This window comes from Dendropsophus ebraccatus, chromosome 9 (genome assembly GCF_027789765.1).
Source record: "Dendropsophus ebraccatus isolate aDenEbr1 chromosome 9, aDenEbr1.pat, whole genome shotgun sequence".
Lineage (NCBI taxonomy): Eukaryota > Metazoa > Chordata > Amphibia > Anura > Hylidae > Dendropsophus > Dendropsophus ebraccatus.
This window is the reverse complement of record NC_091462.1, coordinates 72859995-72887435: the sequence shown is the minus strand read 5'-3', so window position 1 is coordinate 72887435 and position 27441 is coordinate 72859995. Positions and strand designations below refer to the sequence as shown.

The 27441-nt window shown below is 46.8% G+C and overlaps 1 protein-coding gene across 1 annotated transcript; it reads left to right on the top strand.

Moving 5' to 3' along the window:
- Positions 1-1751: 1751 nt before the first annotated feature.
- On the top strand, positions 1752-15433 carry LOC138802177 (acyl-coenzyme A amino acid N-acyltransferase 1-like). The gene is made up of 4 exons (XM_069985352.1): positions 1752-1826; positions 8212-8706; positions 9867-10072; positions 14646-15433. The coding sequence occupies exons 2-4, from the start codon at positions 8244-8246 to the stop codon at positions 15222-15224; spliced, it is 1248 nt and encodes a 415-aa protein (XP_069841453.1). The 5' UTR covers positions 1752-1826; positions 8212-8243; the 3' UTR covers positions 15225-15433.
- Positions 15434-27441: the final 12008 nt, after the last annotated feature.

Here is a 27441-nt window from a genome sequence, read left to right as displayed (position 1 = left end):
TTTGGAATATGGTTACAAAGATTTGCTGAAGTTTACTGAAAAAGTTGAATACACTTTGCCTGGTAAGTAAGCAGTTCAAAGGGTAACGTGGGAATAGTTGCAACAGATTTGTTTCTGGTGCGGGGAAGTATGTGTATGTGTGTGTGTGTGTGGGGGGGGGGGGGGGCATTTAAATTTTCGCCTCAGGCAGCAGAAAAGCTAGAATCGGCCCTGGCAACGTATATACAACAGCCGTGATAATTACGAAAATATACGTTACCTTTCTGTCTATGGTATCCCAGCCGGAGCGTATACACATAGTATACGCTCTGGCAGGGATCCCTCGTGGCGCTACAAACAACTGACATGTCAGTTATCTGCGGCCACTATTCATTAAATAGCGGCCGCAGAAAACCCAGTACTGCAGTACCGGCTGGGATGATCTTTTTAGAGACTGGCCGTTCCCTTAGAGACGGCCGGTCTCTTACGCCATGTGAACATGGCCTAAGGTTGTGCACACCATCGATGATCTCCGGAACAACAACCAATCTCTGTCATCCAGGATGTTTATCATCGTTGGTGCTGAAGCGGCCTGTTTTAAATTTGGAAACCCAGCTCTTACCTGTAGAATATGAAGGGCAGTGATCCCCAAATATCAGCGACATATCACCATGAATATCTTTCGCAGACTTTCCTTGCAGAAACAAGAACTGTATCACTCCTCTGCTCTCATTTGCTGTGAATATTGCCTTAGACTCCACCATTTTGTTTTCCTGCATGCCTAGATCACTGTTGCCATAAGCTACATACACAAAATTTGGAAAACATATATTAGACAAACAATCGTTACCATAAAAACAAAAAAAGAACACAAAGCCAAAGACTTATCAGCAGCCCCTCGTACACTATTGCCTCCTTATTAATATTTCCGGTTGTGATCTAGAGATGCCATACTACAGCACACACCCGGGTAAACATACATTATATTCATCTTTTCTGTTAAAATATTGGATATGTTCTGTATATGATTGGTATATATACAGCCCAGATATTTAGTTTTCATTATCTCCTAATGAAGCACTTCAATGCTTCAAATGTGAGTTGGGCTGCCGATGTAGCAGTGGTGTTGGTCGCACATCTAAATTTTAAATTTACCATCTTTGTGCATAGTCCATCGTGGCCCTTGCTTGTGTACTGCCCTTTTTCTTGACATATAGCCTATATATATCATTATTACTCATATGATGAAGCTGCGTCTGCTAACGATATATGCATTGCAGTCATAGAAATTCCATCTGGTCCTAGTAGATGGCACTGTTGCCTCAAAATTGGCAAACAGTGCATAACTATTAAGTATTGTGTTATGTTTTTGTAGACTTTGCACACACACACACATATATAATTTTTTTTGTCCCTGTCTGTAGCCACCACCTTGCTCCTCGGTCTTCTGATCTCATCTATTCTCCTCTTTGTAAATACCCTAATATTTTAATAGTTTAACTCATCAGTACTTTTATAATATATTATTAATCAATAAAAATACATTTGCATATACTGCAATTCTGGCTCTATAGCAATGGTGCAACAGCCTAGTTTTAGTGGCTCAAAATGACTCAGCTGCAATAATTAGCACCTGTATTAAATAACTGTACATGTGCATCAGCTTTACTTGAAATATGAAAATCTACATTTACTGTAGCCTAATATAGCTAATTACACAGGCTGAGCGTACTGTTGTACCATGATCTCTTTTATCTAGAGTGGGTGGTAACTTGTGTATGCATTTCATCTTTGGCTTCTTCATTTTGACAAGAGATCAAAGTTGAGGTTTGGTCAGGACTCTGCTTGTGAGTAGTGAGCAATCGCACAATCAATGCTTGTGTATTTCATTATTTCTGTGTGGTGATTATGCCTTCGATTTACATGCGTGACAGCTTGTTCTTATTATACAGTATGCAGAGTTTCTGTTCTGCAGGGAGCCATTTTTGTACTACTATGGAGAAAAGCCCAGCAAAGTTAACCTTTAAAGGGGCAGTATTATTACCTCATTGTTTATTATGGTGATTATTTTGTATTCCTTTGCAACTATTAAAACTATACTCTGACCCAGCAGGTATCCCTTCTATCTGAGATACCAAATGTGTGTTTGCACAAAGTTAGGGACAAATAGTAGTAAGCATGTGGCCGCCGGATGATACTATGTGTGGCCGGCAGCAGACTATCTTTTAACATGTTGAAGGGGGCTTTTACTTATTTTGGAGTGAAATCCACACATATTACAGGCTAGAATATGCCTTAAATATTCTGTGAAATAAAATCTGTTACTATTATGTCACCATCTGATATTTTATATTATTATTATTAAACAAGCAAGAAGCCACTTCCCATAGGTATTTTTAGGTGTTTTTGCTTTTAGCAATCAAGTTCCCTTCAAACTGTCCTGTCTATAAGTACAAACAGCAGGTAGTCTTTGACCTTTACACTTTCTTTATGTGTAATGCAAACATGAGTGAAAAGAGGAGGGTTAGAGACTCTTTAGCTTTGATCTTTAATAGAGCAGTACAAGGAAATAGTGTGAAAAGATAAAATGCTGTTCTGCAGTTATATAAATGGTTACACTGAGGCTTGCAACAAGAGGGCATATTGTGCTTTCCATGCTGCCCAATATAACGGCTGTGCAAAGCTACTTCTGGGTTGTTGTCTAATATACGTCAACGTTGCACTCAAAGACTTGAAGAGGACCTGTCACCCCCCCCCCCCCCCCCTGTGCCGGGGTGACAGGCTCCCGACCCCCCACTAGAGCACCTTATACTTACCTGATAGCGCCGGGTCCCGCTTCTTGAGATGGTCCGGTGACGGAGATTTCAGCGCCCAAAGCCCGGAGGTGACAGGTTCCCTTTAATGCTGAGTTGGCAAACCTCAGGGCCAGTTCACACAGAGTGAAATCGGAGGAATTCCGCGGCGGAGCTCTCTGCCACAGAATTCCGACTGCCCTCTGTTTCAATGAGACGGCTCACGTGCCTCCATTTCCATGGCTCTCCGCTCAAAGAATTTTTCTCAGTGTGAACTGGCCCTTAAAGTGTAACTATCAGTTTTCAATAGCGGCAGGATAAGCTGTCAAAATCCTGCTGCCACGCTCCCTATTCTTCCAGCGGCGCAGTTGTATACAATGCAAACTCTAATCACATATTTAGTGATAGTATATTCTATGATAAAGACGGCAACTGTTACAAACTTACCTGTCCAAGCTTCTGCACTGTCCTTCTTGCCCCCCACAGTACCGGATGCGGATCTCTGCTGTCAGGGATGCCTGGCCAAATCAGGCAGCAGCCAGGCATCCAATCAGTAGTAAGCACAAGGGGAAAACAACGACACAGGCGCCTCGTGTGATACCATAGAGTAGAAAATAGATTAGAATCCAGTAGTAAGCTCACCTTGTAGCCATTTGGGCTGGTTGCATATAACCCTAAACAGGGTAAAAATCCTGGGTTGGCACCCCACTCGTCAACCGGTGTCCAGAGATAGCAGAAGCTGGAAGAACCTCACAAACGGGATACTCCCAATTGGGGGGGCCGTGTATTAGACCATGAAAGGAAAAAAGCAGAGGTGTTAGTAAACCACTGAAGCAGGCCAAATTCTTGAGATGTATGAAAAAAGTATAAAAACACTTTATTGTCAATTGCACAATAAAGTTAATTGCACAATTGAGTTATCATCTTTCGGGAGCAGATTCTCCCTTCCTCAGAACAAGTGTGCATAGCCGCATAGGCTATTATTAACCTACCTCGCCAAACATATATCTATTCTCTGTGACCCTGCCTACTATACCCCACAAACCTACTTTTATTATTTCCACGCTGTCTGCAAATCTGGTAGAATTAGGCATCCGAGCATTACATTATTGCATATCAGTAGCGTAGCTACCATAGAGGCAGGGTAGGTAGTTGCTATGGGGCCCGTGCAAGAGGGGGGCCCGGGGGGAAAAGGTAAGAGCGTGTGTCTTTCTGCCTAACTCCTTATGTACTGCAGTGTGTAAGTGTTTACTTACATGCTGCAACACAAAAAAGGGTTAACAAGCAGAAGACAAAGATCTCTCCTTCACTGCACTGATAACCTCAGACCTCTGTTCTCCAGCTGCAAAGGAAAATGTGCAGAGCTTCGTGCTGAGGTCAGGGGTTATCAGTGCACCAGCAGTAAAGCGCATATATATATATATATATATATATATGTCACGGCCGCGGCGGCGTCCCGTGTTCCGGGCCGCCGCCGCGACCTCCTCCTGCCCCATGCAGCCGCCGGGGTCCTTGTGCATGGACCCGGCGCTGCTGCTAGTTCGGCCCCTGGGGGCGCCTCACCTCTCCTCTGCTCCTGTCTCCGTCTGTGCCGGCTGGCGCGCGCGTCCCCACCTCCTAGGGCGCGCGCGCGCCGGCTGTCTCGGATTTAAAGGGCCAGTCCGCCCTTAATTGGTTAGTTGCACCAATCGCTCCCTATAAGTTCCAGCCCTGCCCCACTACAGGTGTTGGAGCCTCTACATGCTTCCCTTAGCGTTTGGCCCAGCCCCCTGTTGTTCCTGATTCCTATCCGCTACCTGGTCCCAAGTCCTTGTTCCTGCTCCCCTGTCACTCCATTGCTCCTGTGTTCAGCCTGTCACCTGCGGTTACGCCTACAGACCTCTGCCAGCACCATCTCCTGCCTACTGCTCCTGCCACGCCTCGCCTGCCGTCACTAGCAACCAAGCCAGGGGTAGCGACCTGGGGGTCGCCTGCCGCAGCAAGTCCATCCCGCCTTGCGGCGGGCTCTGGTGATAACCAGCGGCCCCTTAGACTCCGCTCCCTGGTGAGGTTAGTGCCATCGCTGGTGACGGTCCAGTGGATCCACTACTCCAGGTGTTATAGTAGGCTCCAACCATGGATCCCGGCGAGGTGCCTGATATCCGTGACATAGCCCGAGTGGTCGCCCAACAGGCGCAACAAATCCAGCAACAGTCGCAGCAGATCCAGCAACTCACTGCCGCCTTACAGCAGCATACTACAGCCCAGCGCTCACCACCTCCTGCTGCTTTTTCTACACTTCGACTGGCTCTCCCAAGTAAATACTCTGGTGACTCCAAGTTGTGCAGAGGATTCCTGACCCAATGCACCATGCATATCGAACTTCTAAGCAGTCAGTTTGCCACCGAACGCTCTAAAGTGGCTTTCATCATCAGCCTATTGGAAGGTAGAGCTCTGGCCTGGGCCACACCACTGTGGGACCGTGATGATCCTGTGGCTGCTAATCTCCGAATTTTCCTGGCCGAGTTCCGCTCTGTCTTTGAGGAACCTGCCCATGCGTCTTCGGCTGAGACTGCTCTCCTCAACCTCTCCCAAGGAACTTCCTCTGTTGGTGACTACGCCATCCAGTTCCGCACCCTGGCGGCAGAATTAGACTGGAATGAGGCCGCTCTAATAGCCACCTTCAAGAAGGGCCTGTCCAGTCGGGTGAGAGACGTGCTTTCCGCCCGAGACCTACCTACCTCCCTGAACGAACTCATCCTACTGGCCACCAGGGTCGATACTCGTTTTTCTGAGAGAGAGGAGGAGGCCTGGCATGAACGGCGACTAGGCCTGTCCCGTCGCCATCACCAGCTGGCGCCGGTCTTCCAGAATCCTGACGTTCCGGAGTCCCAGTCGACTCCTGAGATTCCTATGCAGGTGGAACGGGCTCACCTGACGCCTGATGAAAGAATTCGTCGTCTGGAGCTGAATCTCTGCCTCTACTGCGGTGGTTCGGATCACTTTCGGCTGAGATGTCCCCAACGTCCTCAAGCGTCCGGGAAACTCCAGCACCTAGGTCCGGTGGGAGAGGTCTCCCTGAGTTGCCACCTCTCCAAAGTTGTCAGTGCCAGTTTCCATCCAGACACCCTCAGGACAAACTCTCCAGACTACTGCCTTTCTCGATTCTGGGTCAGCAGGCAATTTTATTGCAGCTACATTGGTCCAGAGATGGCGGCTACCCGTGACCCCACTAGCCAGACCCCTGACTATCTCCTCGGTCACGGGCGAGATTCTTACCGATCATGTGCACTACCAGACCGCACCTCTAGTCCTCCAGGTGGGCACTTCACATCTGGAAAAGATCTCCTTCTACGTCCTGCCCCATTCTTCTTCCACCATCCTCCTGGGACTCCCTTGGCTGCAATTACATGCCCCTAAGCTGGACTGGAGAACCGGGAAGATTCTCAGTTGGGGTCAGGACTGTTCCAACCAGTGTCTGAGGTCACCTCAGCCCAAGTACTCTATGTTGTCACCCGAGCCCGCCAGGCCTTTGTCCGGCCTACCGGCGGAATACCAAGACTTGCCTGATGCCTCCATCTGCAGGCAAGAAAGAGGGTGAGGCCAAAAGGGGGGGGGGTACTGTCACGGCGGCGGGCTCTGGTAAAAACCAGCGGCCCCTTAGACTCCGCTCCCTGGTGAGGTTAGTGCCATCGCTGGTGACGGTCCAGTGGATCCACTACTCCAGGTGTTACAATATATATATATATACATATATGTGTGTGCAGTGCTTTATGTTTTGTGTAGAGGAGGGGAGCCCCTGAAAATTTTTTTCTATGGGGCCCCGTGAATCCTAGCTACGCCCCTGTTGCATAGGATTCTTATTTCCCCATTATACTGTTTGCCAGGGTCTTTTTTTATATGTGAATGTGTCCAATAGTTTGTCTCTATAATACTTCTCTTGGCTGCCAGGAGAGGCTGTAAAGGTCAACATGAATTGCATTTCCATTGCTGATACTACTGTAGACTGCATTCATTTAGAAAAAATGTTGTGCACTGATGTGGGGCAATTAAACCTGATGTCCCCATCATCACCTTCTGATCTGTCTTAAGAAAATTATATTTATGCCTATCACTCCTTACGTTTGCTTAGATTATTGTAAATGGTATATAACCTTGTTTGGGAATTGTTTTTAAGGTTTCAATTTCATCGATATTTTTTGCCGCCACAATTCCCCTAACATGTTCCCTCACTCTGGTCTTAAGCTCACGTGAGGTAAGTCCCACATATATCTTGCCACACCCACACGTGGCGTAATACACCACGTGTGCTGCTGCAAGATTTGTAGTCTCTAATTTTATACTCTCGTTCTCCATCAGCCGAGGAGAAGGAGTCTGTTCTTAATATGTTAGGGCAGGCAACACAGTTACCACACGGGTAACATCTAGTTCTTACATGTGTCCGCCCAAACGGGTTTTCTGGTTTTGCCACATAGTGGCTTTTAACAAGGATATCTTTTAAATTGTTCCCCCTTCTCGCCGTCATAGCATCCCCCTCATTGTTTCCCACTTACAATTAAATGTTGAGACAAATCTGACTATACCATCATTACTTTTATTTTTGATCCTTTCTCCCGTTTGTAATATATCTTCTCTTCTGGTGTTTTTTGCTCGTCTAAAACCCTTCTCTATTATTCGGTTGCTGTAGCCCCTTTCCCTAAAGCGACCCTTAAGATCCTCTGCCTGGGCTCTGAACTTTTTTTCAGAGGAACATATCCGTCTCATGCGAAGAAACTGACCTGTCGGTACAGCTGATGGTGGCTGGAGTGTGTGCGGATGTGGCATGCAGCAGGGAGTTTGTCGCTGTAGATTTTCGGAAGACATCAGTCTGCAGCATGCCATCTTCACCGCACTCAATTTGGATGTCCAAGAATTCTATCCTTTTTGGGTCACTTTTGTAAGTAAGTTTTATATTGACATCATTTCTATTTAATTCTTCCATAAAGCCCTTTAATTCGGACTCCGACCCCTGCCAAACAAAAAGTACATCATCTATATAGCGCAGCCAGCACTGGACATGGGGTGCAGCCTGGGCACCCCCACACTGAAAAACCCCCCTCTCCCAGAATCCTAAGAAGAGGTTGGCATATGAAGGCGCACAGGCGGCCCCCATGGCCGTGCCGCGCGTCTGCAAATAAAAATTATCCTTAAATACAAAAAAGTTATGTGTTAACACAAATCGTCCTATAGAGTGACCGATACTCTTTGTAACTGCCCTCCACTGTGGCAAAGGGAGACCCTAAACAGAGAGCACCTCTCTATTACCTAAGAATTTCCCAATAGAGTAAATGAAAATGTGGTGTTGTTTTTTTCTTTTAACTAAACTACACCTTTAAACACCTTTAATTGCTGAATTAGGAATATGGACCATGTGGGTATTATGGTGTGTATATATCTTAAACTTTGTGTCTTTTTTTTAAAGGTCTTATTAGAATTATTGCTAATCTTCCACAAATGGCCACCCTTGTTGTGGTTCCTGAGAAGGGTTTGGCTGATGAGCCTATGAATATCAAAGTCACAGGACTCCAACCTTCCCAAAAAGTGACTATTCGCTTAACACTCAAGGATGACAGAGGTCAACTCTTCCAATCACGAGCTTTCTATGAGGCTAACAGTGTAGGAGAAGTTAGCTTAGACAAAACGGCTGCATTAGGAGGAACCTACCAAGGCACACATCCCATGGGTCTGGTTTGGTCCTTGAAACCGTTAAAACCATTTCAAAGTCCTATGAAAAAAGATGTTGAAAACTGCCCATTCCAGTACACTGTGGATCTGTTTGATAGTTTGTCACTTGGATTGTCAGCTGATCCACAGCCTGCTCTAACCAAGACATGTACGAGATGGCATATGGCTCCAGGAATACAAAGAACCCAGATCCAAGAAGGAAGGATTCGAGGCACTTTATTTTATCCCACAGGTAATTTAAGTATCAAAGGCTGAATTTTATCTTTCTATATACAATCACAGGAAAAACGATCCCCTCTCAGACCTCCCCCCCCCCCCCCCCCAACTGAGTGACATCTCATGTTCAGGCTGGGTTCACACTATGTATATTTGAGCCTGTATTTGGTCCTCATATCAGGTCCTCATAGCAACCAAAACCAGGAGTGGATTGAAAACACAGAAAGGCTCTGTCCACACAATGTTGAAATTGAGTGGATGGCCGCCATATAACGGTAAATAACTTCCATTATTTCAATACAACAGCCGTTGTTTTAAAATAACAGCACATATTTGCCATTAAATGACGGCCATCCACTCAATTACAACATTATGTGAACAGAGGCTTTCTGTGTTTTCAATCCACTCCTTGTTTTGGTTGCTATACAGCCTCAAATATACAGCCTCAAATATACGTAGTGTGAACATAGCCTTAATCTGTAACATTAGAAAATAAAGGCTTAAAGGAATTAATGTCAGTTTTCAGTTTATACTTTAAAGAGTAGCTGTGTTTTAAAACATTAATAGTAATAGTAATCAATAGTACAAGTGATTTTAAGAAGTTTTGAGAAACTTATAGGTTTCATTAGGCAAAATCTCCCCCCTCCACACTTCTTATCTGTTTATTATCAAGGCAAAGTCGTCTACATTACAGAGAAGCAAAGTGAAGATGGGTTTGCTATGTAAATTATAATCTATGGAGTGGGAGGGGCCGAAGGGGATGAGTTAGCAGGAAGAGGAGACAAACAGCCCCTGAAGTTTGGAGACTGTCTGGGCACATAAAATGCTGGATTTACACGTCAGACTGCTCAGTGCTGGTCTGGGAACTTGGTGAGGTAAGATTGCAGGAAGTTGTGCTGTTTTAGCTCCGATACACAGGCTGTTTCTCTCCTCTTCTTGCTCACTCAACCTCTCATCACTGCTGAGGTGGGGGAAGAGGACGGATGGATTTTTCGGTAGTGTGAAGGGGATTTGAGGTATTGCTTAGCTAATGATATTGAATAAATAAGCTTCTTTTTTATTTGTCTGCCAATTTTTGCCATCAGAGTTAATGTTTGCTGATCTATTATTTTATCTTAGCGACAAAATATATGAAAAGAAAAAACGATTGCCATGCCATATTATCTTAAATTGCAGAGGGAAAAGGATCATACCCCGGTATCATTGACTTGTATGGTGGAGCTGGAGGCCTTGCAGAGTATCGAGCTAGTCTCCTTGCGAGCCGTGGATTTGCGGTTCTCGCTCTGGCATATTTTGGATTTTCTGATTTACCAAGATCATTTCAAAAATTACAGTTGGAATATTTTGGAGAGGCTGCAGATCTACTTCTGAGACATCCAAAGGTACAAAGTGTCACTTACTATCACTAAATATAGTCAAGGTTTAGGTTAATGGAAGGGTTCTGAAAAGAGAGACTCTCCAAAAATTTTTAGTCTTCCCTCTCCACATGTGGTCAACTTGAATGTCACCATCTTTGATTTAAAGCCAATGTACCATCCCATAACTACAATTTTTTTTATTACTAACTTGTCGTCGCTGACGTGGGGATCCCAGTGGCCGCCCGGTTCCTGTGCTCAGAGCCGGTGTTCTTCATGTGTACCAGCCTGCTCTATGCACTGGAGCGGGCCTGGCGCCTCCAGTGCATACAGTGGGCTGGTACACAGGAAGAATACAGGCACCAAATGCAGGAATCGGGTGGCATTTTGAAAAATGGACTGTGCCACTGGGCACGTTAGCAGGATAAAAAATTCAGTTATGAGATGGTACATGCTTTTTAAATGGTAAGGTAGATGTGTGACATATTAAACTGGTAGAGAATTTCACCAGAAAACCAAAGGTGTGCTTCAAGTTAACTTGCACTATGATGTTAAAACTGATGGTGATGTTATGACCCGACTCCCAGAGCTGTGCGGGCTGTGGCTGCTGGAGAGGATGATGGCAGGGGGACACTGAGGGACACAGGGCACTGGAAGGACACTGAGCATCCCTCTGCCATCATCCTCTCCAGCAGCCACAGCCCGCCCAGCTCTGGGAGTCGGGTCGTGACATCACCATGTTATCCAGGAAGTAAAGCCTTGATGCAGTAGTAAGTGCAGGGAAAAAAGCACTTTATAAGCATTTCCCGTAATAAGTGTATATTGCTGATTTGTATAACTTTTGGGGGGCAATACAATACTTTAATAAAAATTTTCTCCAGACTTCTCCTTTAACTGAAAGCTAGATAACCAAGGGTTTTTTTTGTTATCTAGCTTTCAGTTATGTATGTATGGATGTATGTAGCAATAGCAACCACTTTCTGGCCTCATTATGCAAGTTCCCAAAGCACCCGTCATCTGTTTCAGGAATGTGGATCCAGCTGTGCTTCAATTAGTTGATCTTTGTCTACCCATAAATGGCAACCTTACAATCAGAATCTTTATTACCTTACCAAGGACAGCTCAGACTGCCATATAGAATTTGAAGAACAGATGATACAGCAGCTTTAGATAAATCTTTGTTGTTTTCCCTATCAGGTTCTGTTTAGTAATTAAAGGGGATTAAAATCAACTGGTGTCAGAAAGTAAGGGTCCATTTACACAGAAAGATTATCTGACAGATTATCTGCCAAAGATTTGAAGCCAAAGCCAGAAACAGACTATAAACAGAGATCAGGTCATAAATAGAGATGAGCAAACCCCGTTCGGGTTTGAGTCGATCCGAACCTGAACGTTCGGTATTTGATTAGCTGGGGCTGCTGAACTTGGATAAAGCTCTAAGGTTGTCTAGAAAACATGGATACAGCCAATGACTATATCCATGTTTTCCACATAGCCTTAGGGCTTTATCCAACTTCAGCAGCCCCTGCTAATCAAATACCGAAAGTTCGGGTTCGGATGGACTCGAGCATGCTCGAGGTTCGCTCATCTCTAGTCATAAAGGAAAGCCTGAGATTTCTCCTCTTTTCAAATCCATTTCTGGCTTGATACAGATATGTAATTCACTTCTATTTAAAAAAAAAAATCTCCAGTCTTCCAGTACTTATCAGCTGCTATTTGCCCTACAGGAAATGGTGTATTCTTTCCAATCTGACACAGTGCTCTCTGCTGCCACCTCTGTACCTAAAAGAAACTGTCTATCTAAAGCAAGAGATGTTTTCTTTAGGAAGTTGCTACTGCTCTGGACAGTTGCTATCATTGACAGAGCTGGCAGTAGACAGCACCATGTCAAACATGCAATAATATATCACTTTAGGCAGGACATACAGCAGCTCATAAGTACTGGAAGACTTGAGATCTTTAAATAGAAGAATTTACATATCTGTATAAAACATTTTCACCTCTTTACAGTAGCAATAGGGAACCTGTGGCCCTCCAGCTGTTTTAAAACTACAATTCCCATGCCTGGAAAGCCAAAACCAAAGTCTTGGATGTCCATATGTGATGAGAATTGTAGTTTTGCAATAGCTGGAGGCAGGGGTGTAGCTAACTTTTCATGGGTCCTGGTGCAACTTGGGCCCTCCCACTTGACCAAGCAATCCCACACCACCCCAGACCTGCATACTCCCCAACCACCTCATCCCACGCTTCCACTGCATAATACAACTTTATTGTTACTGGATAAAATCCACTATATAAAGGCCAATATTCTCTCTCAGCAGTGACAATAGAAAGGTAGATCCAGCTGCGTTCTGCAGACTTTTTAAGTGGTAGTACAGTTACATCCAGTGACTCGCAGGGGGCTTATTATCTGTTGGTGACATTTTTGCTTATCAAAGTTCCTCACTCTTCCATTCCTTCTCCATCTGGCCTGGCCTTCATAAAAACTTCACCGGCCATAACTCATTTCCACAGCATCTACCAGACAAATATTTTAGGCCCCGCACTTCACTATCATCCTAATCTCTACACAAACTCTGCATATGTATTGCTTTACACAATATCAGTGCCCCCATATAAGCAGTAACACTCAATATGTGCCTCCAAATAGTATTCAGGCCATTCTGTACCTACATATAGTATTAGGCCCCTACTGTGCTTTCATATAGCACAGTTTTTCTCTATGCATTTGTATAATACTGTCCCCTTTATGCCCCCATACAGTGCAGTGCTTCGGCCCCCTCTGTGCACTCATGTAGCAGTTAGACCTTATTATTTCCAAGTAGTTAGGCGCGTCTTTGTCCACTATATAGTGGGTAGGTTCCTTCTGTTCATCCCTCTGTAGGTAGTCCCTCAAGTAGTTGCCCCCCCCCCCGTAAATTGGTATCCTCCATGTAGGAAATCTATCCTAAAGGTAATCTTGCCCCCCTACCTCCTGTACCTCCTCTGCCCTGTAATAGTCCACCCCAATTTGCTAGCCCCATGGGTATGCCCCCTCAAGCAAACATTCCCACCACCTGGAAGTATCCCAATTTGTAATATTAAAAAAAAACCAAAAAACATACTCACCTGGCTCTGCAATCTCTTAGCATTTTTTTTCTTCCTCCCTAGTGACTGTACTGAAGTGGGGCCGCATGTGGCATTGGAAGGCGGAGCCAGCCAAGCCACTATGCACTAGAGTACCACAATCTAAGAGGGCCGAGAGGAGGATAAGAGGGCTAAGGAGAGGACGGTAGCTGACGGCAGCACACAAACACAAACAAACCGGCCCACCACACACTCACACAGACGCACACAGCACTACACACAGCACCACATGGAGACACACACACATGGGCGGGAAATAGGTGAGACGGGGAATGGATGAGATGAAGGAGGGGCCCCTACTCGGCTATACCGCCTACTGTTTAGCAACTGTCTGCATCCATGGTTCTGTTTGACCCATGAATGCAAGCAGTTTTCTAAAAAAAAAAAGTTAGACACAGTGAGGTGGCAAGGGGAGCCGGGTCGCTGTTGCAACTGCTGTAGTATGCCAGGTATTTCAGTCATGCAAGTTGAAAGACCGAGAAAAATGTTTAGTCTCTCAGCCACCACTATGGCAAGTTTCCAGTAGTCAGGATGTGCTGCAGACAAACAGACAAATTCTTGTAACAGAAACCTATTACAAACAAAAGTTTAGAATATAGGTGGCGACTGAACAAAGGAGAAGTCCCACCAAACTAAAAAACGGAAGGGGGGCAAGGGTTGGGGGGAAAAATAACGCAAACTTACCTATCCTCATGCCTGGTAGTGCTGCTCCGGGGTCCCGTTGACAACTCTCCTAGCTGCAACGTCACATACCCGGCTGAGTGATTGCCCGCTGGTTGATGACTGGCTGAGCGGGCAATCACTTAGCCAGGCCTTGAACTTGCAGCTAGGTGAGCCGGGTTCATTACTTACCTGGTTTACAGCTGAAGATGACAGATCTCACTGTGGAGGGAGAGGTAAGGAAAGTTGTTATCATCACCTATTGTGAAGGGTATGATCCCATCCTGTGTTATGTATACAAGTGTGACCAACGTTTATTTTACCACATGGGAAAAAAAAAGCAAAAATTTTAAAAAAGATACGTTTAACATAACATACTTTAGGTTATTTTCTTACAACATACAACCTTTAAACCCAGAACCCAAGACTTGCAATACAATAGTCTTTGTTCTACTTAATTCCACCTCTCTGGTCCTCCGATGTGCAGCCACTACCTGGTATTAAGACGTGACTTGAGACGTGGCATGACAGGATCAGTCATCCATTCAATGGCAGAGGCGGGACACCACTACAGCTGCTAAATGGCTGAGTGGGCCAACTTCACGTCTTAATACCAGGAAGCGAATGAACACTGGGGGACCAGAGCGGTGGAATGCAGGTGGAAGCGCAGGTACCAGGAACGTAAGTGGATGCTATTATTTTCACCAACCCCTTCTCTGGGAATTCTGGAATAAAAGGGTCCTCCTGGCCAGACTACTCCTTCAACCTTTCGACAAAAAATTTTATTAAATTTCCATGATCTGATTTATTTTAGGTTTCTAAGCCAAAAGTTGGAGTTGTAGGTGTCTCAAAAGGCGCAGAGATTGCTCTCGTACTGGCTTCTTTTTTACCACAAGTAGGGGCTACAGTCAGCATTAATGGAACTTGCAACGTATATGGTGGCACAATTTACCATGAAGGTAAAGCTCTCATTAAAGGAACACCTTACAAGCAGGAGAAGATGCTGATTACTGCAGAAGGTCTGCTGAAAACTGCCGGATTTTATGAGGAGTCCCCAGCGTCATCTATTCCAGTAGAGAGAGCACAAGGGCATTTGCTCTTTTTGGCTGGGGAGGCGGATCAATACTACAACAGTAAACATTTTGCTGAATTGGCTTTTTCTAGAATGAGGAAACATGGCCGGAACAATGGAAAAATGATCTCCTATCCAGGAGCTGGTCATCTAATAGAACCCCCAGGATTCCCTTTTTGCTGGGCCTCACATCTAAGGGGCCACAGTATACCACTTGTATGGGGTGGAGAGATGATACCTCATTGTGAAGCAGAGGAATCCATCTGGAAAGAAATCCAGTTGTTCTTTAATCAACATCTTAATCTTTCTAGCAAGCTCTAAAAACGAATAGCAGGCATTATCCATTGAGTCTTAATAAAATAAATGCTGCTGTTATTCTTCAGTAAAACTCAGATGTACTTGGTACAATGTAATTTTTTTAAATTTAGGTATTGTTCATTATCGAACCATTTTCTGAATTGTTCATATATGTTCAAGCAGTAATGTGATATTTATTATGCAAAATTTTTCATTGACTTAAGGTTAATATGGTTATATGTCAATAGGTTAATATGTATGTCAATACTTTTAAATGAGAATTCAATATAATAAAAGTCCACATATACTGAATCTTGAAAAAAAACAGAAGGACTTTTATAATTTTTGACTTCTGTAATAAAAATCAGATCAAAGCGCATCCTTTTTTTAGCGTACAAAAAAAATGTGGTTGACCAAGTTTTGTATACACTAAAAAAAAAAGGTTTGGACTTTTTTTTTCTTTTTTTGTTTGCAGCCTCAATAGGCATAAATTGTGCAAGATGTATCAAGGCACTTGCTTCTAATAATGAATGAATTTTGCAAAACAAGTGTAAATTTTACCTCATACAAAGAGACTCCTGCTCTTTCTATACCACATACTCTGAGGCTGAAAATGTCACCTTAAGGCTATGTTCTCACTACATATAACACCGTCCGTCGCATAGCAACGGACGGTGTTACACTGCTGGCCGCCAGGACATTCTGGCAGATGATACTGCTGTATCAGCTGCAGGCAGGGGCTGGCTGGCAAATTTTAGCCTGGGGGGCAAGCACACAGCACTAGCCCATGAGTAGCCGCCCAATGGCCCATCCTTCAAGGACCACTCTGGCCATTACCTATTATTACGCTCCCCACATCAGTGCAGGGAAGGTAGATGCCACCCGGACCTGTACTTCCTCCAGCAGCAATGTTCTGACAGTTCGGATAACACATTTGGCCCTTCCAGTCATTTGTAAACAGGGAATTCCTTTTGCTCCCTGTGAAGGGGTCGGAAGTCACTTTCCTGTATACAATAAGTATATGGAACGGCTCAGCGCTGACACAGAACCATAGTCCCATAGACTTACATTGAGAAAGTGACTTCTGGCCCCTTCACGCAAAGCAGTAGAAAATCCCTATCAGAAATGACCAGAAGGGCTGGAGACATTATCCGAACTGTTGGAACATCGCCGCTTGCAGAAGTACAGGTCCGGGATTCCATCTACCATCCCTGCACTGATATGGGGAGGGTAATAATAGGTAAGGGCTGGAGTGCTCCTTTATAAGGAACCAATTAGCACAATTGTGCTGATGTGGTTTCCAGCTGCACAGTATAGATTTACTGTGCAGCTACCCGAGGCTACCAGTCACTAAGTATAAGATGCTGGAAAGCTGGGTGACCTCCATTATACTGAGTATAAGATAGTGGGAAAGCCGGGTGACCACATCATACTGAGTATAGGATGGTGGGAAAGCTGGGTGACCACATCATACTGAGAATAAGATGCTGGAAAGCTGGGTGACCACATCATACTGAGTATAGGATGGTGGGAAAGCTGGGTGACCACATCATACTGAGTATAGGATGGTGGGAAAGCTGGGTGACCACATCATACTGAGTATAAGATGCTGGAAAGCTAGGTGACCACATCATACTGAGTATAGGATTGTGGGAAAGCAGGGTGACCACATCATACTGAGAATAATATGCTGGAAAGCTGGGTGACCACATCATACTGAGTATAGGATGGTGGGAAAGCTGGGTTACCACATCATACTTAGTATAAGATGCTGGAAAGCTAGGTGACCACATCATACTGAGTATAGGATTGTGGGAAAGCTGGGTGACCACATCATACTGAGAATAAGATGCTGGAAAGCTGGGTGACCACATCATACTGAGTATAGGATGGTGGGAAAGCTGGGTTACCACATCATACTTAGTATAAGATGCTGGAAAGCTGGGTGACCACATCATACTGAGTATAGGATGGTGGGAAAGCTGGGTGGCCACATCATACTGAGTATAGGATGGTGGGAAAGCTGGGTGACCACATCATACTGAGTATAGTGGTGGAAAAGCTGGGTGACCTTCATCATACTGAGTATAGGATGGTGGGAAAGCTGATGACCTCCATCATACTGAGTATAAGATGGTGGGAAAGCTGGGTGACCATATCATACTGAGTATAAGATGGTAAGAAAGCTGGGTTACCATATCATACTGAGTATAAGATGGTGGGAAAGCTGGGTGACCTTCATCATAAGGAGTATAAGATGGTGGGAAAGCTGGGTGACCATATCATACTGAGTATAAGATGGTGGGAAAACCATACTTCACTTTTCCCTTCACATGATCACTTTTGCTGCCAAAATGCCCCCGCCCCCCTCCCCCAAGCAATCCCCCCCTGTGGGTATGAGCAATCCGTAACCCATAGTTCAATTCTCCTTCCCCTCATGTGCACACCCCCTATTAGTAAAAATAATAGTAAACAAAACAACATACACACATACTGTAGTTCTACCAAAGCATCAGATGATCATGCTGGGAGTTGTTGTTCTACCACAGCCACACAGGATCATGCTGGGAGATGTAGTTCTACAGCCTACCCTATACACCATGCTGGGGTATGTAGTACTACTGTTCCACAGCTTCCCCCCTCCTATACTGTGTCAATCTCTAATCTCCTCTGATCTGATCCTGTGTGGCTGCTGCCCTTGGTTGGTGGGGGGAAGGGAGTGGATGGACCTGGGATACTGTGAAGGGGGGGGATGATGGGGAAGATGGGGGTTATGATTTGTGTGTGGGGGGGATGAAGGGGTGCCGTAGGGGATGCTGTGTGTGAGGGGATGGGGGGGGGGGGCTGCTGTGTGTGTGGGGATGGGGGGGGGGGGGCTGCAGGGGATGCTGCATGTGGGGGGGGGGGGGGATGGGGGGGCTACAGGAATGCTGTGTTGGGGGGGATGGGGGCTGCAGGGATGCTGTGTGTGGGGGATAGGGGGGCTGCAGGGGATGCTGTGTGTGGGGGATAGGGGGGCTGCAGGGGATGCTGTGTGTGGGGATAGGGGGGCTGCAGGAGATGCTGTGTGTGGGAGGTTGTGTGGGGGGGATAGGGGGGCTGCAGCCTGCAGGGGATGCTGTGTGATGGGGTATAGGGGGGCTGCAGGGGATGCTGGGGGGGGCTGCAGGGGATGCTGTGTGCGGGGGATGGGGGGGCTAAAGGGGATGCTGTGTTTGGGGGATGGGGGGCTGAAGGGGATGCTGTGTGTGGGGGGGATAGGGGGCTGCAGGGGATGCTCTGGGGGGATAAGGGGGCTGCAGGGGATGATGTGGGGGGATAGGGGGGCTGCAGGGGATGCTGTGTGTGGGGGATAGGGGGATTGCAGGAGCTGCTGTGTGTGGGGGATAGGGGGGCTGCAGGGGATGCTGTGTGTGGGAGGTTGGGGGGCTGCAGGGGATGCTGTGTGGGGGCATAGGGGGGCTGCATGGGATGCTGTGTGATGGGGTATAGACAGAGCCGGTTTTAGACAAAATGTGGCCCTGGGCAAAGTTGAAGGTGGGGCCCCAAATGCTTAAACATTGTAGCAGCAATTTAAGGTCCCGATACTTTTTTGTCAGCGGTTGGCGCGCTGCTCGAGGTGGGGTGATCTTCTGTGACCTTAAATAAGACCCCTCTGTGCCCTATATAGTAGGTAGGTCCCTCTGTGCCTCCATAGTACATATAGTCGGTATCCCTCTGTAGGTAATTCTTCTGGTAGTTACCTCCACCACCCAGTATGTAGTATCCACCAATATAGGAGGCATCTCACTGTAGGTTTTACACCTGTTAGCTAGCCCCCTGATAGTTGCCCCCTCAGCAGATAGCAGCTCCCCTGATAGTTACCCCTCCCCCCCAGCACATAGCATCTCCCCTGTTCCCCCCCCCCCCCCAGCACATAGCATCTCCACTGATAGTTGCCCCCTCAGCAGATAGCATCTCCACTGATAGTTAAATGCCCCCCCCGCCCCCAGCACATAGCATCTCCTAGGGCTGGGGTGATGTGGGCAAAAAATAAAATCTTGTTTTTTCTTTTCTCGATTTTTTTTATTTATTTTTTGATGGGTGTAGTAGTATAGGCATAGTGGATAAGGGGTGTAGCAATAGTAGAAGCATATAAGATGAGGGGTGTAGTAGTAGATAAGGGGAGTAGCAGTTTTGGGAGTAGTAGTAGTATCAGGAGTGGAGGTAATAATAGCAATGGTAGTAGAGCAGTATTGGGGGTAGTAGTAGAGCAGTATTGGGGGTAGTAGTAGAGCAGTATTAGGGGTAGTAGTAGAGTAGTATTGGGAGTAGTAGTAGTAGAGCAGTATTGGGGGTAGTAGTAGAGCAGTATTGGGGTAGTAGTAGAGCAGTATTAGGAGTAGTATTGGGGGTAGTAGTAGGGCAGTATGGGGGTAGTAGTATAGCAGTATTAGGGGTAGTAGTAGAGCAGTATTGGGGGTAGTAGTAGAGCAGTATTAGGAGTAGTATTGGGGGTAGTAGTAGGGCAGTATGGGGGTAGTAGTAGAGCAGTATTGGGGGTAGTAGTAGAGCAGTATTAGGAGTAGTAGTAGGGCAGTATTGGGAGTAGTAGTAGAGCAGTATTAGGAGTAGTATTGGGGTAGTAGTAGGGCAGTATTTGTGGTAGTAGTAGGGCAGTATTGGGGGTAGTAGAGCAGTATTTGGAGTAGTATTGGGGGTAATAGTAGGGCACTATTGGGGGTAGTAGTAGAGCAGTATTAGGAGTAGTATTGATGGTGGTAGTAGTAGGGCACTATTGGGGGTAGTAGTAGGGCAGTATTAGGAGTAGTATTGAGGGTAGTAGTAGAGCAGTATTAGGAGTAGTATTGGGGGTAATAGTAGGGCACTATTGGGGGTAGTAGTAGGGCAGTATTAGGAGTAGTATTGGGGTAATAGTAGGGCACTATTGGGGGTAGTAGTAGAGCAATATTAGGAGTAGTATTGGGGGTAGTAGTAGGGCACTACTGGGGGTAGTAGTAGGGCAGTATTAGGAGTAGTATTGGGGTAGTAGTAAGGCACTATTGGGGGTAGTAGTAGAGCAGTATTAGGAGTAGTATTGATGGTGGTAGTAGTAGGGCACTATTGGGGGTAGTAGTAGAGCAGTATTAGGAGTAGTATTGATGGTGGTAGTAGTAGGGCACTATTGGGGGTAGTAGTAGAGCAGTATTAGGAGTAGTATTGATGGTGGTAGTAGGAGGGCACTATTGGGGGTAGTAGAGCAGTATTAGGAGTAGTATTGATGGTGGTAGTAGTAGGGCACTATTGGGGGTAGTAGAGCAGTATTAGGAGTAGTATTGATGGTGGTAGTAGTAGGGCACTATTGGGGGTAGTAGAGCAGTATTAGGAGTAGTATTGATGGTGGTAGTAGTAGGGCACTATTGGGGGTAGTAGTAGGGCAGTATTAGGAGTAGTATTGGGGGAAGTAGTAGGGCACTATTGGGGGTAATAGTAGAGCAGTATTAGGAGTAGTATTCGGAGTAGTAGAGCAGTATTAGGAGTAGTATTGGGGGTAATAGTAGGGCACTATTGGGGGTAGTAGTAGGGCAGTATTAGGAGTAGTATTGGGGGTAATAGTAGGGCACTATTGGGGGTAGTAGTAGGGCAGTATTAGGAGTAGTATTGGGGGTAATAGTAGGGCACTATTGGGGGTAGTAGTAGAGCAGTATTAGGAGTAGTATTGATGGTGGTAGTAGTAGGGCACTATTGGGGGTAGTAGTAGGGCAGTATTAGGAGTAGTATTGGGGGTAGTAGTAGGGCAGTATTAGGAGTAGTATTGGGGTAGTAGTAGGGCACTATTGGGGGTAATAGTAGGGCAGTATTAGGAGTAGTATTGGGGGTAGTAGTAGAGCAGTATTAGGAGTAGTATTGGGGGTAGTAGTAGAGCAGAGGAGAGATATGGGGGTACTTTATCATACAGGATACTGTGTGATTCAGCACCCACCTCCATCATGTACTGCTCAGGGCCTGGTGCCCATAGATACAGAGGGAGGAGGGCCCTGAACAGTATATGGTGGAAGGGGGGACTGCATCATACAAGAACCCCTGCCCCCTTCCTGTATACTGTTCGCTAGGCTAGTATATGGGGAGGGGGTTACTGTTTTATAAAGACACCCGAGGCTCCGCCCACCCACGTCCGTAAGCACCGCCCCCTGGCCGCAAGTCCCGCCCCCAGTCTCCGTGACCCTCTAACCCCCCCCCCCCCCGCCCGCGCCTCCCCAACACCCCCCCCCCTCCCTCTATTTCTTTACCTGGGCTTGCCGTTCCTCCTCTTCTGTAGGGCACAGGCAGCTCTGCAGGAGGGGCGCTCCGTCCTCACAGCTCAGCTCCTTCGTTCATTAGTGGAGCAGGGGAGCTGCTTGTGCTGCTCTGCTTCCTGCTCCACTAATGAACGAAGGAGCTAGGGGGCCCCTGGGGGATGGGGGCCCTGGGCAAGTGCCTACTTTGCCCCCCCTAACGCCGGCCCTGGGTATAGAGGGGATGCAGGGGATGATGTGTGTGGGGGGTTGGGGTGGCTGCAGGGGATGCTGTGTGGGGGATAGGGGGGCTGCAGGGGATGCTGTGTGATGGGGTATAGGGGGCTGCAGGAGATGCTGTGTGTGGGAGGTTGGGGGGCTGCAGGGGATGCTGTGTGGGGGGGATGGGGGGCTGAAGTGGATGCTGTGTGTGGGGGATAGGGGGGCTGCAGGGGATGCTCTGGGGGGGGATAAGGGGGCTGCAGGGGATGATGTGGGGAGATAGGGGGGCTGCAGGGGATGCTGTGTGTGGGAGATAGGGGATTGCAGGAGCTGCTGTGTGTGGGGGATAGGGGGATTGCAGGAGCTGCTGTGTGTGGGGGATAGGGGGATTGCAGGAGCTGCTGTGTGTGGGGGATAGGGGGGCTGCAGGGGATGCTGTGGGGGGATGGGGGGCTGCAGGAGCTGCTGTGGGGGGATGGGGTGGCTGTAGGAGCTGCTGTGTGTGGGAGGATGGGGGGGCTGCAGGAGCTTTTGTGTGTGGGAGGATGGGGGGATTGCAGGGGATGCTGTGGGGGGATAGGGGGGCTGCAGGGGATGCTGTGTGATGGGGTATAGGGGGCTGCAGGAGATGCTGTGTGTGGGAGGTTGGGGGGCTGCAGGGGATGCTGTGTGGGGGGGATGGGGGGCTGAAGTGGATGCTGTGTGGGGGGGATAGGGGGGCTGCTCTGGGGGGGATAAGGGGGCTGCAGGGAATGATGTGGGGGGATAGGGGGGCTGCTGTGGCGGGGGTTAGGGGGGCTGCAGGGGATGCTGTGGGGGAGATAGGGGGGCTGCAGGGGATGCTGTGGGGGGATAGGGGGCTGCAGGACACCACTACAGCTGCTAAATGGCTGAGTGGGCCAACTTCACGTCTCAATACCAGGAAGCGAATGAACACTGGGGGACCAGAGCGGTGGAATGCAGGTGGAAGCGCAGGTACCAGGAAGGTAAGTGGATGCTATTACTTTCAGCCACCCCTCCTCTAGGAATTCTGAAAAAAAGGGTCCTCCTGGCCAGACTACTCCTTCAATCTTTCGACAAAAAATGTATTCAATTTCCATGATCTGATTTATTTTAGGTTTCTAAGCCAAAAGTTGGAGTTGTAGGTGTCTCAAAAGGCGCAGAGATTGCTCTCGTACTGGCTTCTTTTTTACCACAAGTAGGGGCTACAGTCAGCATTAATGGAACTTGCAACGTATATGGTGGCACAATTTACCATGAAGGTAAAGCTCTCATTAAAGGAACACCTTACAAGCAGGAGAAGATGCTGATTACTGCAGAAGGTCTGCTGAAAACTGCCGGATTTTATGAGGAGTCCCCAGCGTCATCTATTCCAGTAGAGAGAGCACAAGGGCATTTGCTCTTTGTGGCTGGGGAAGCGGATCAATACTACAACAGTAAACATTTTGCTGAATTGGCTTTTTCTAGAATGAGGAAACATGGCCGGAACAATGGAAAAATGATCTTATATCCAGGAGCTGGTCATCTAATAGAACCCCCAGGATTCCCTTTTTGCTGGGCCTCACATCTAAGGGGCCACAGTATACCACTTGTATGGGGTGGAGAGATGATCCATCTGGAAAGAAATCCAGTTGTTCTTTAATCAACATGTTAAACTTTCTAGCAATCTCTAAAAACGAATAGCAGGCAATATCCATTGAGTCTTAATTAAATAAATGCTGCTGTTTATTCAAACTCAGATGTACTTGGTACAATGTAGTTTTTTTTTAATTTAGGTATTGTTCATTATCCAACCATTTTCTGAATTGTTTATATATATTCAAGCAGTAATATGATATTTATTATCCAGAATTTTTCATTGACTTAAGGTTAATATGGTTATATGTCAATAGGTTAATATGTATGTCAATACTTTTAAATGAGAATTAAATATAATAAAAGTCCACATATACTGAATCTTGAAAAAAAACAAAAGGACTTTTATAATTTTTGACTTCTGTAATAAAAATCTGATCAAAGCGCATCCTTTTTTTAGCGTACATAAAAAATGTGGTTGACCAAGTTTTGTATACACTAAAAAAAAAGATGTGTTTTGATTTTTTTTTTTTCTTTTTCTTTTTTTGTTTGCAGCCTTAATAGGCATAAATCGTGCAAGATGTATCAAGGCACTTGCTTCTAATGATGAATGTATGAATTTTGCAAAACAACTGTAAATTTTGCCTCATACAAAGAGACTCCTGCTCAAAAAATTCAAAACAATACAGAAGTGATTACTGAACAGGCTTGGACTGGCCCACAGGGGAGCAGAGGAATCCCCCGATGGGCCCCTGAGTAGGAGGTGGGCCTCCCTGATTAGCAGCTCCAGGACGACATATAATCCCCCTCTACTGTTGCACATGCCTTTCAACCAGTCACTCACTGCCTCTATCTAGTAACCTGGGGTTTCATCATATTAGATATTAGGCAGGGAGTGACTGGGGTGACAGGCAGCAGCATGTAGTGTGCAGATTTAGCGCAGCCCCATTTCTCTCGCATGGGACCCTCCGCTGCTTCCTCCTCTAAGACTGGCTCCATCTGCTCTGTGTGCTGCAGCTGGCAGTCAGGACACAGGAGGAGAGGAGGGAGAGGGGCTCCAGCCAGCACAGTGTAGCCCTGGAGCTGCAAATCTGTTGTGTGAGCTGTACCTGGTGCTTTCCAGTACCAGAGGTAAATCTGTGTGTGTGGATGTGAAGTATGTATATTATGTCAGTCTGTGTGAATGGTGCATATGTGCCTGTATTATCTATGCATATATGTAATGTGCGTTTGTTTAGATGTGCGTAGTGTGTGTGCGTGCGTACATACTATGTATGCATATAGGTAATTTCTTTATATCTGGGTACGGTGCATGTATTATGAATGTGTGTGTGTGTACTATCTATGCATATAAGTAATGTGCATTTCTTTCTATCTGTGCATGATGTATATATATTGTGCATATTTGTATGTAATATGTATGTACACGTTATGTGCACTCACTTGTAACTCCCCCCCCCCCATACCTTAACCTGCTGTTAATCACATGACTGCCTTCTCTCTGTAAGCGCTCAGATGGCCTGGGATACACAGGACTTCCTGTTTTCTGACTGTTTCCTCTTTTTGAGAAAAAAAGAGTCAAAAAACAGGAAGTGTCGTGTTTTCCATGATAACTAAAAAAAAAAGTAATGTAAATTGCAAACTTGCTTTATATCACATCTTCTGTTGATTTGATTTTGAAAGTTATAAAGCCTGACAAGCAGGGAGGAAGGAGAGAGGAGACTTTCTAGCTTGTAGCTATTCAGGAGCTTGGAGACACCTCTCTGACTCTTTGTACCAGAGAATAAAAACATATTCTATGCTATGGAAGCGGAGACAAATATATTTAAGGTACCATGTGTCTTCTTGACCTATCAGCATCTAGCTTAGCGGTTGGGTCGAGGAACCTAATGATTAAACTTAGGTAAAGAGTTCCCATAGTCCTAGGCCAGGGGTCCTCAACTGTCGGACCGCGGTCCGAACCCGGACCGCGGAGGCCAGCTGTCCGGACCCCTGGTCAGACCTCCTAACCGCCCCGGATCCGGTCCGTCCCGGGGCGGTTAGGAGGTCCCGCTCCCCACCGCACTGCCTCCCGCCCCACAGGCGTACTGTCCTTAGATGTCAGTACGCCTGTGGGGCTGGGGGCAGTGTCGGTCCGGCCCCAGGCTGATACGCGCTCTGGGGATGTCCCAGGGATTCCCCAGCAGAGCGCGCACCACAGACCTCAGTGTACACTGCCGGCCTGTCCTTCCCGGAAGTGCAGGCCGGCGGCGTACGCTGAGGTCACTGATGCGCACTCTGCTGGGGAATCCCCGGGACATCCCTACAGAGCGCGTATCAGCCGGGGCCGGACCGACGGGAAGAGAAGAAGACAGCCGCAGCGGGGAACGAGGTGCTAGGTGAGTTTTTGTTATTTTTTTTTTTCTGTTTGGGGGGCATCTACAAGGGGAGAGCGCACAGGTGGACTATATACTACAGGGGGGACCTCACAGGGGGCTATATACTACTGAGGGGGCTATATACTACTGGGGGGAGCGCACAGGGGGCTATAGACTACAGGGGGGACCTCACAGGGGGCTATATACTACTGAGGGGGCTATATACTACTGGGGGGAGCGCACAGGGGGTTATATACTACAGGGGGGACCTCACAGGGGCTATATACTACAGGGGGAAAGCACAAGGGGGGCTATATACTACTGGGGGGGACCTCACAGGGGGCTATATACTACTGGGGGGAGAGCACAGGGGCGCTATATACTACTGGGGGGAGCTCACAGGGGGCTATATACTACAGGGGGAAAGCGCACGGGGGGCTATATACTACAGGGGGAGCTCACAGGGGGCTATATACTACAGGGGGGAGCTCACAGGGGGGCTATATACTACTTGGGGGGAGCTCACGGGGGCTATATACTACTGGGGGGAGCTCACAGGGGTCTATATACTACAGGGGGAGAGCACAGGGGGGCTATATACTACTGGGGGGAGCTCACAGGGGGCTATATACTACTGGGGGACAGCGCACAGGGGGCTATATACTACAGGGGGAGAGCGCACAGGGGGGCTATATACTACTGGGGGGAGCTCACAGGGGGCTATATTCTACAGGGGGAGAGCGCGGGGAGGCTATATACTACTGGGGGGAGCTCACAGGGGGCTATATACTACAGGGGGAGAGCGCACAGGGGGGCTATATACTACTGGGGGAGCAACAGGGGGCTATATACTACTGAGGGAGAGCGCACAGGGGGGGCTATACACTACTGGGGGAGCAACAGGGGGGCTATATACTACTGAAGGAGAGCGCACAGGGGGGGCTATACACTACTGGGGGAGCAACAGGGGGGCTATATACTACCAGGGCAGTCACCCCCTTTGTACCTAATATCAAAGGCCTGGTGAGAGAGAAAAAAATGCCAGTTTTCCCGCTAATAAGCAGCAATTCTGTATATAAAGTTGAACGTTTGTGACAAAGTAACAAAACACGTTTCCTACTGATGTTCAGCTCGGACCTTCACCTGACAATAGACCCCGGTAAGTGGACCTTCACTAAAAGTTGTTGAGTACCCCTGTCCTAGGCTTTTAAATAAATAAACAAAGTGGAGGGACTGTGGTGAAATGCTATAATACGTCTTATAGCATGTATTTATTAATATGTACATTAAACACAAACATGAAAAACAGGTTTTATGATTAGATGATTGTAGGTAAAGATATAAAGGGTAAAGGTATGAGATAGGTTACCTCTGGTTTAACCCTGCCTATTGCTGAAATGGGACCCCCTGGTTTAGGCGTCCCCAAACAACAGGAGGGACTGACCCTGTGCTAGGGTTGTCACTGTGTTTGGTAATAAGGTAATATACAAGGTGTGTAGCATATGAAAGGCAGGTGTAGATGTTTTTTAGTCGTGGTTCTGAAATCCCTTCTTCCGTTTATCCAGTCGGTTGTAGGGGATTACCGTTGTATGTATAAAGATACGTCTGGTGGACAAGTTGTGGTCACTTTATCCAGATTTGTGTCTGGTCTTGTGTGTTAGTTGTTTTCTGCCATTACAGTGTGGTCAACTGTGTAGTATTAATACGAACTGTAGTAGATAAGTAACCAGCAATCTCAGTTCCCAGATGGTGTTAGTAAACAGATGTAGTTAGTTTGATACAGATAGTTTTTCTCCTGCAGAGTGATGGGCTGCGGAGCGTGCACTGAGTCTG

What these genes read in the sequence shown, in the direction of transcription:
- LOC138802177 (XM_069985352.1), top strand. Translation starts at nt 8,244, where the DNA reads ATGGCCACCCTTGTTGTGGTTCCTGAGAAGGGTTTGGCTGATGAGCCT. An exon ending in CACTTTATTTTATCCCACAG is followed by an intron (nt 8,707 to 9,866) that starts GTAATTTAAGTA and finishes CTTAAATTGCAG; the next exon opens with AGGGAAAAGGATCATACCCC. An exon ending in TACTTCTGAGACATCCAAAG is followed by an intron (nt 10,073 to 14,645) that starts GTACAAAGTGTC and finishes GATTTATTTTAG; the next exon opens with GTTTCTAAGCCAAAAGTTGG.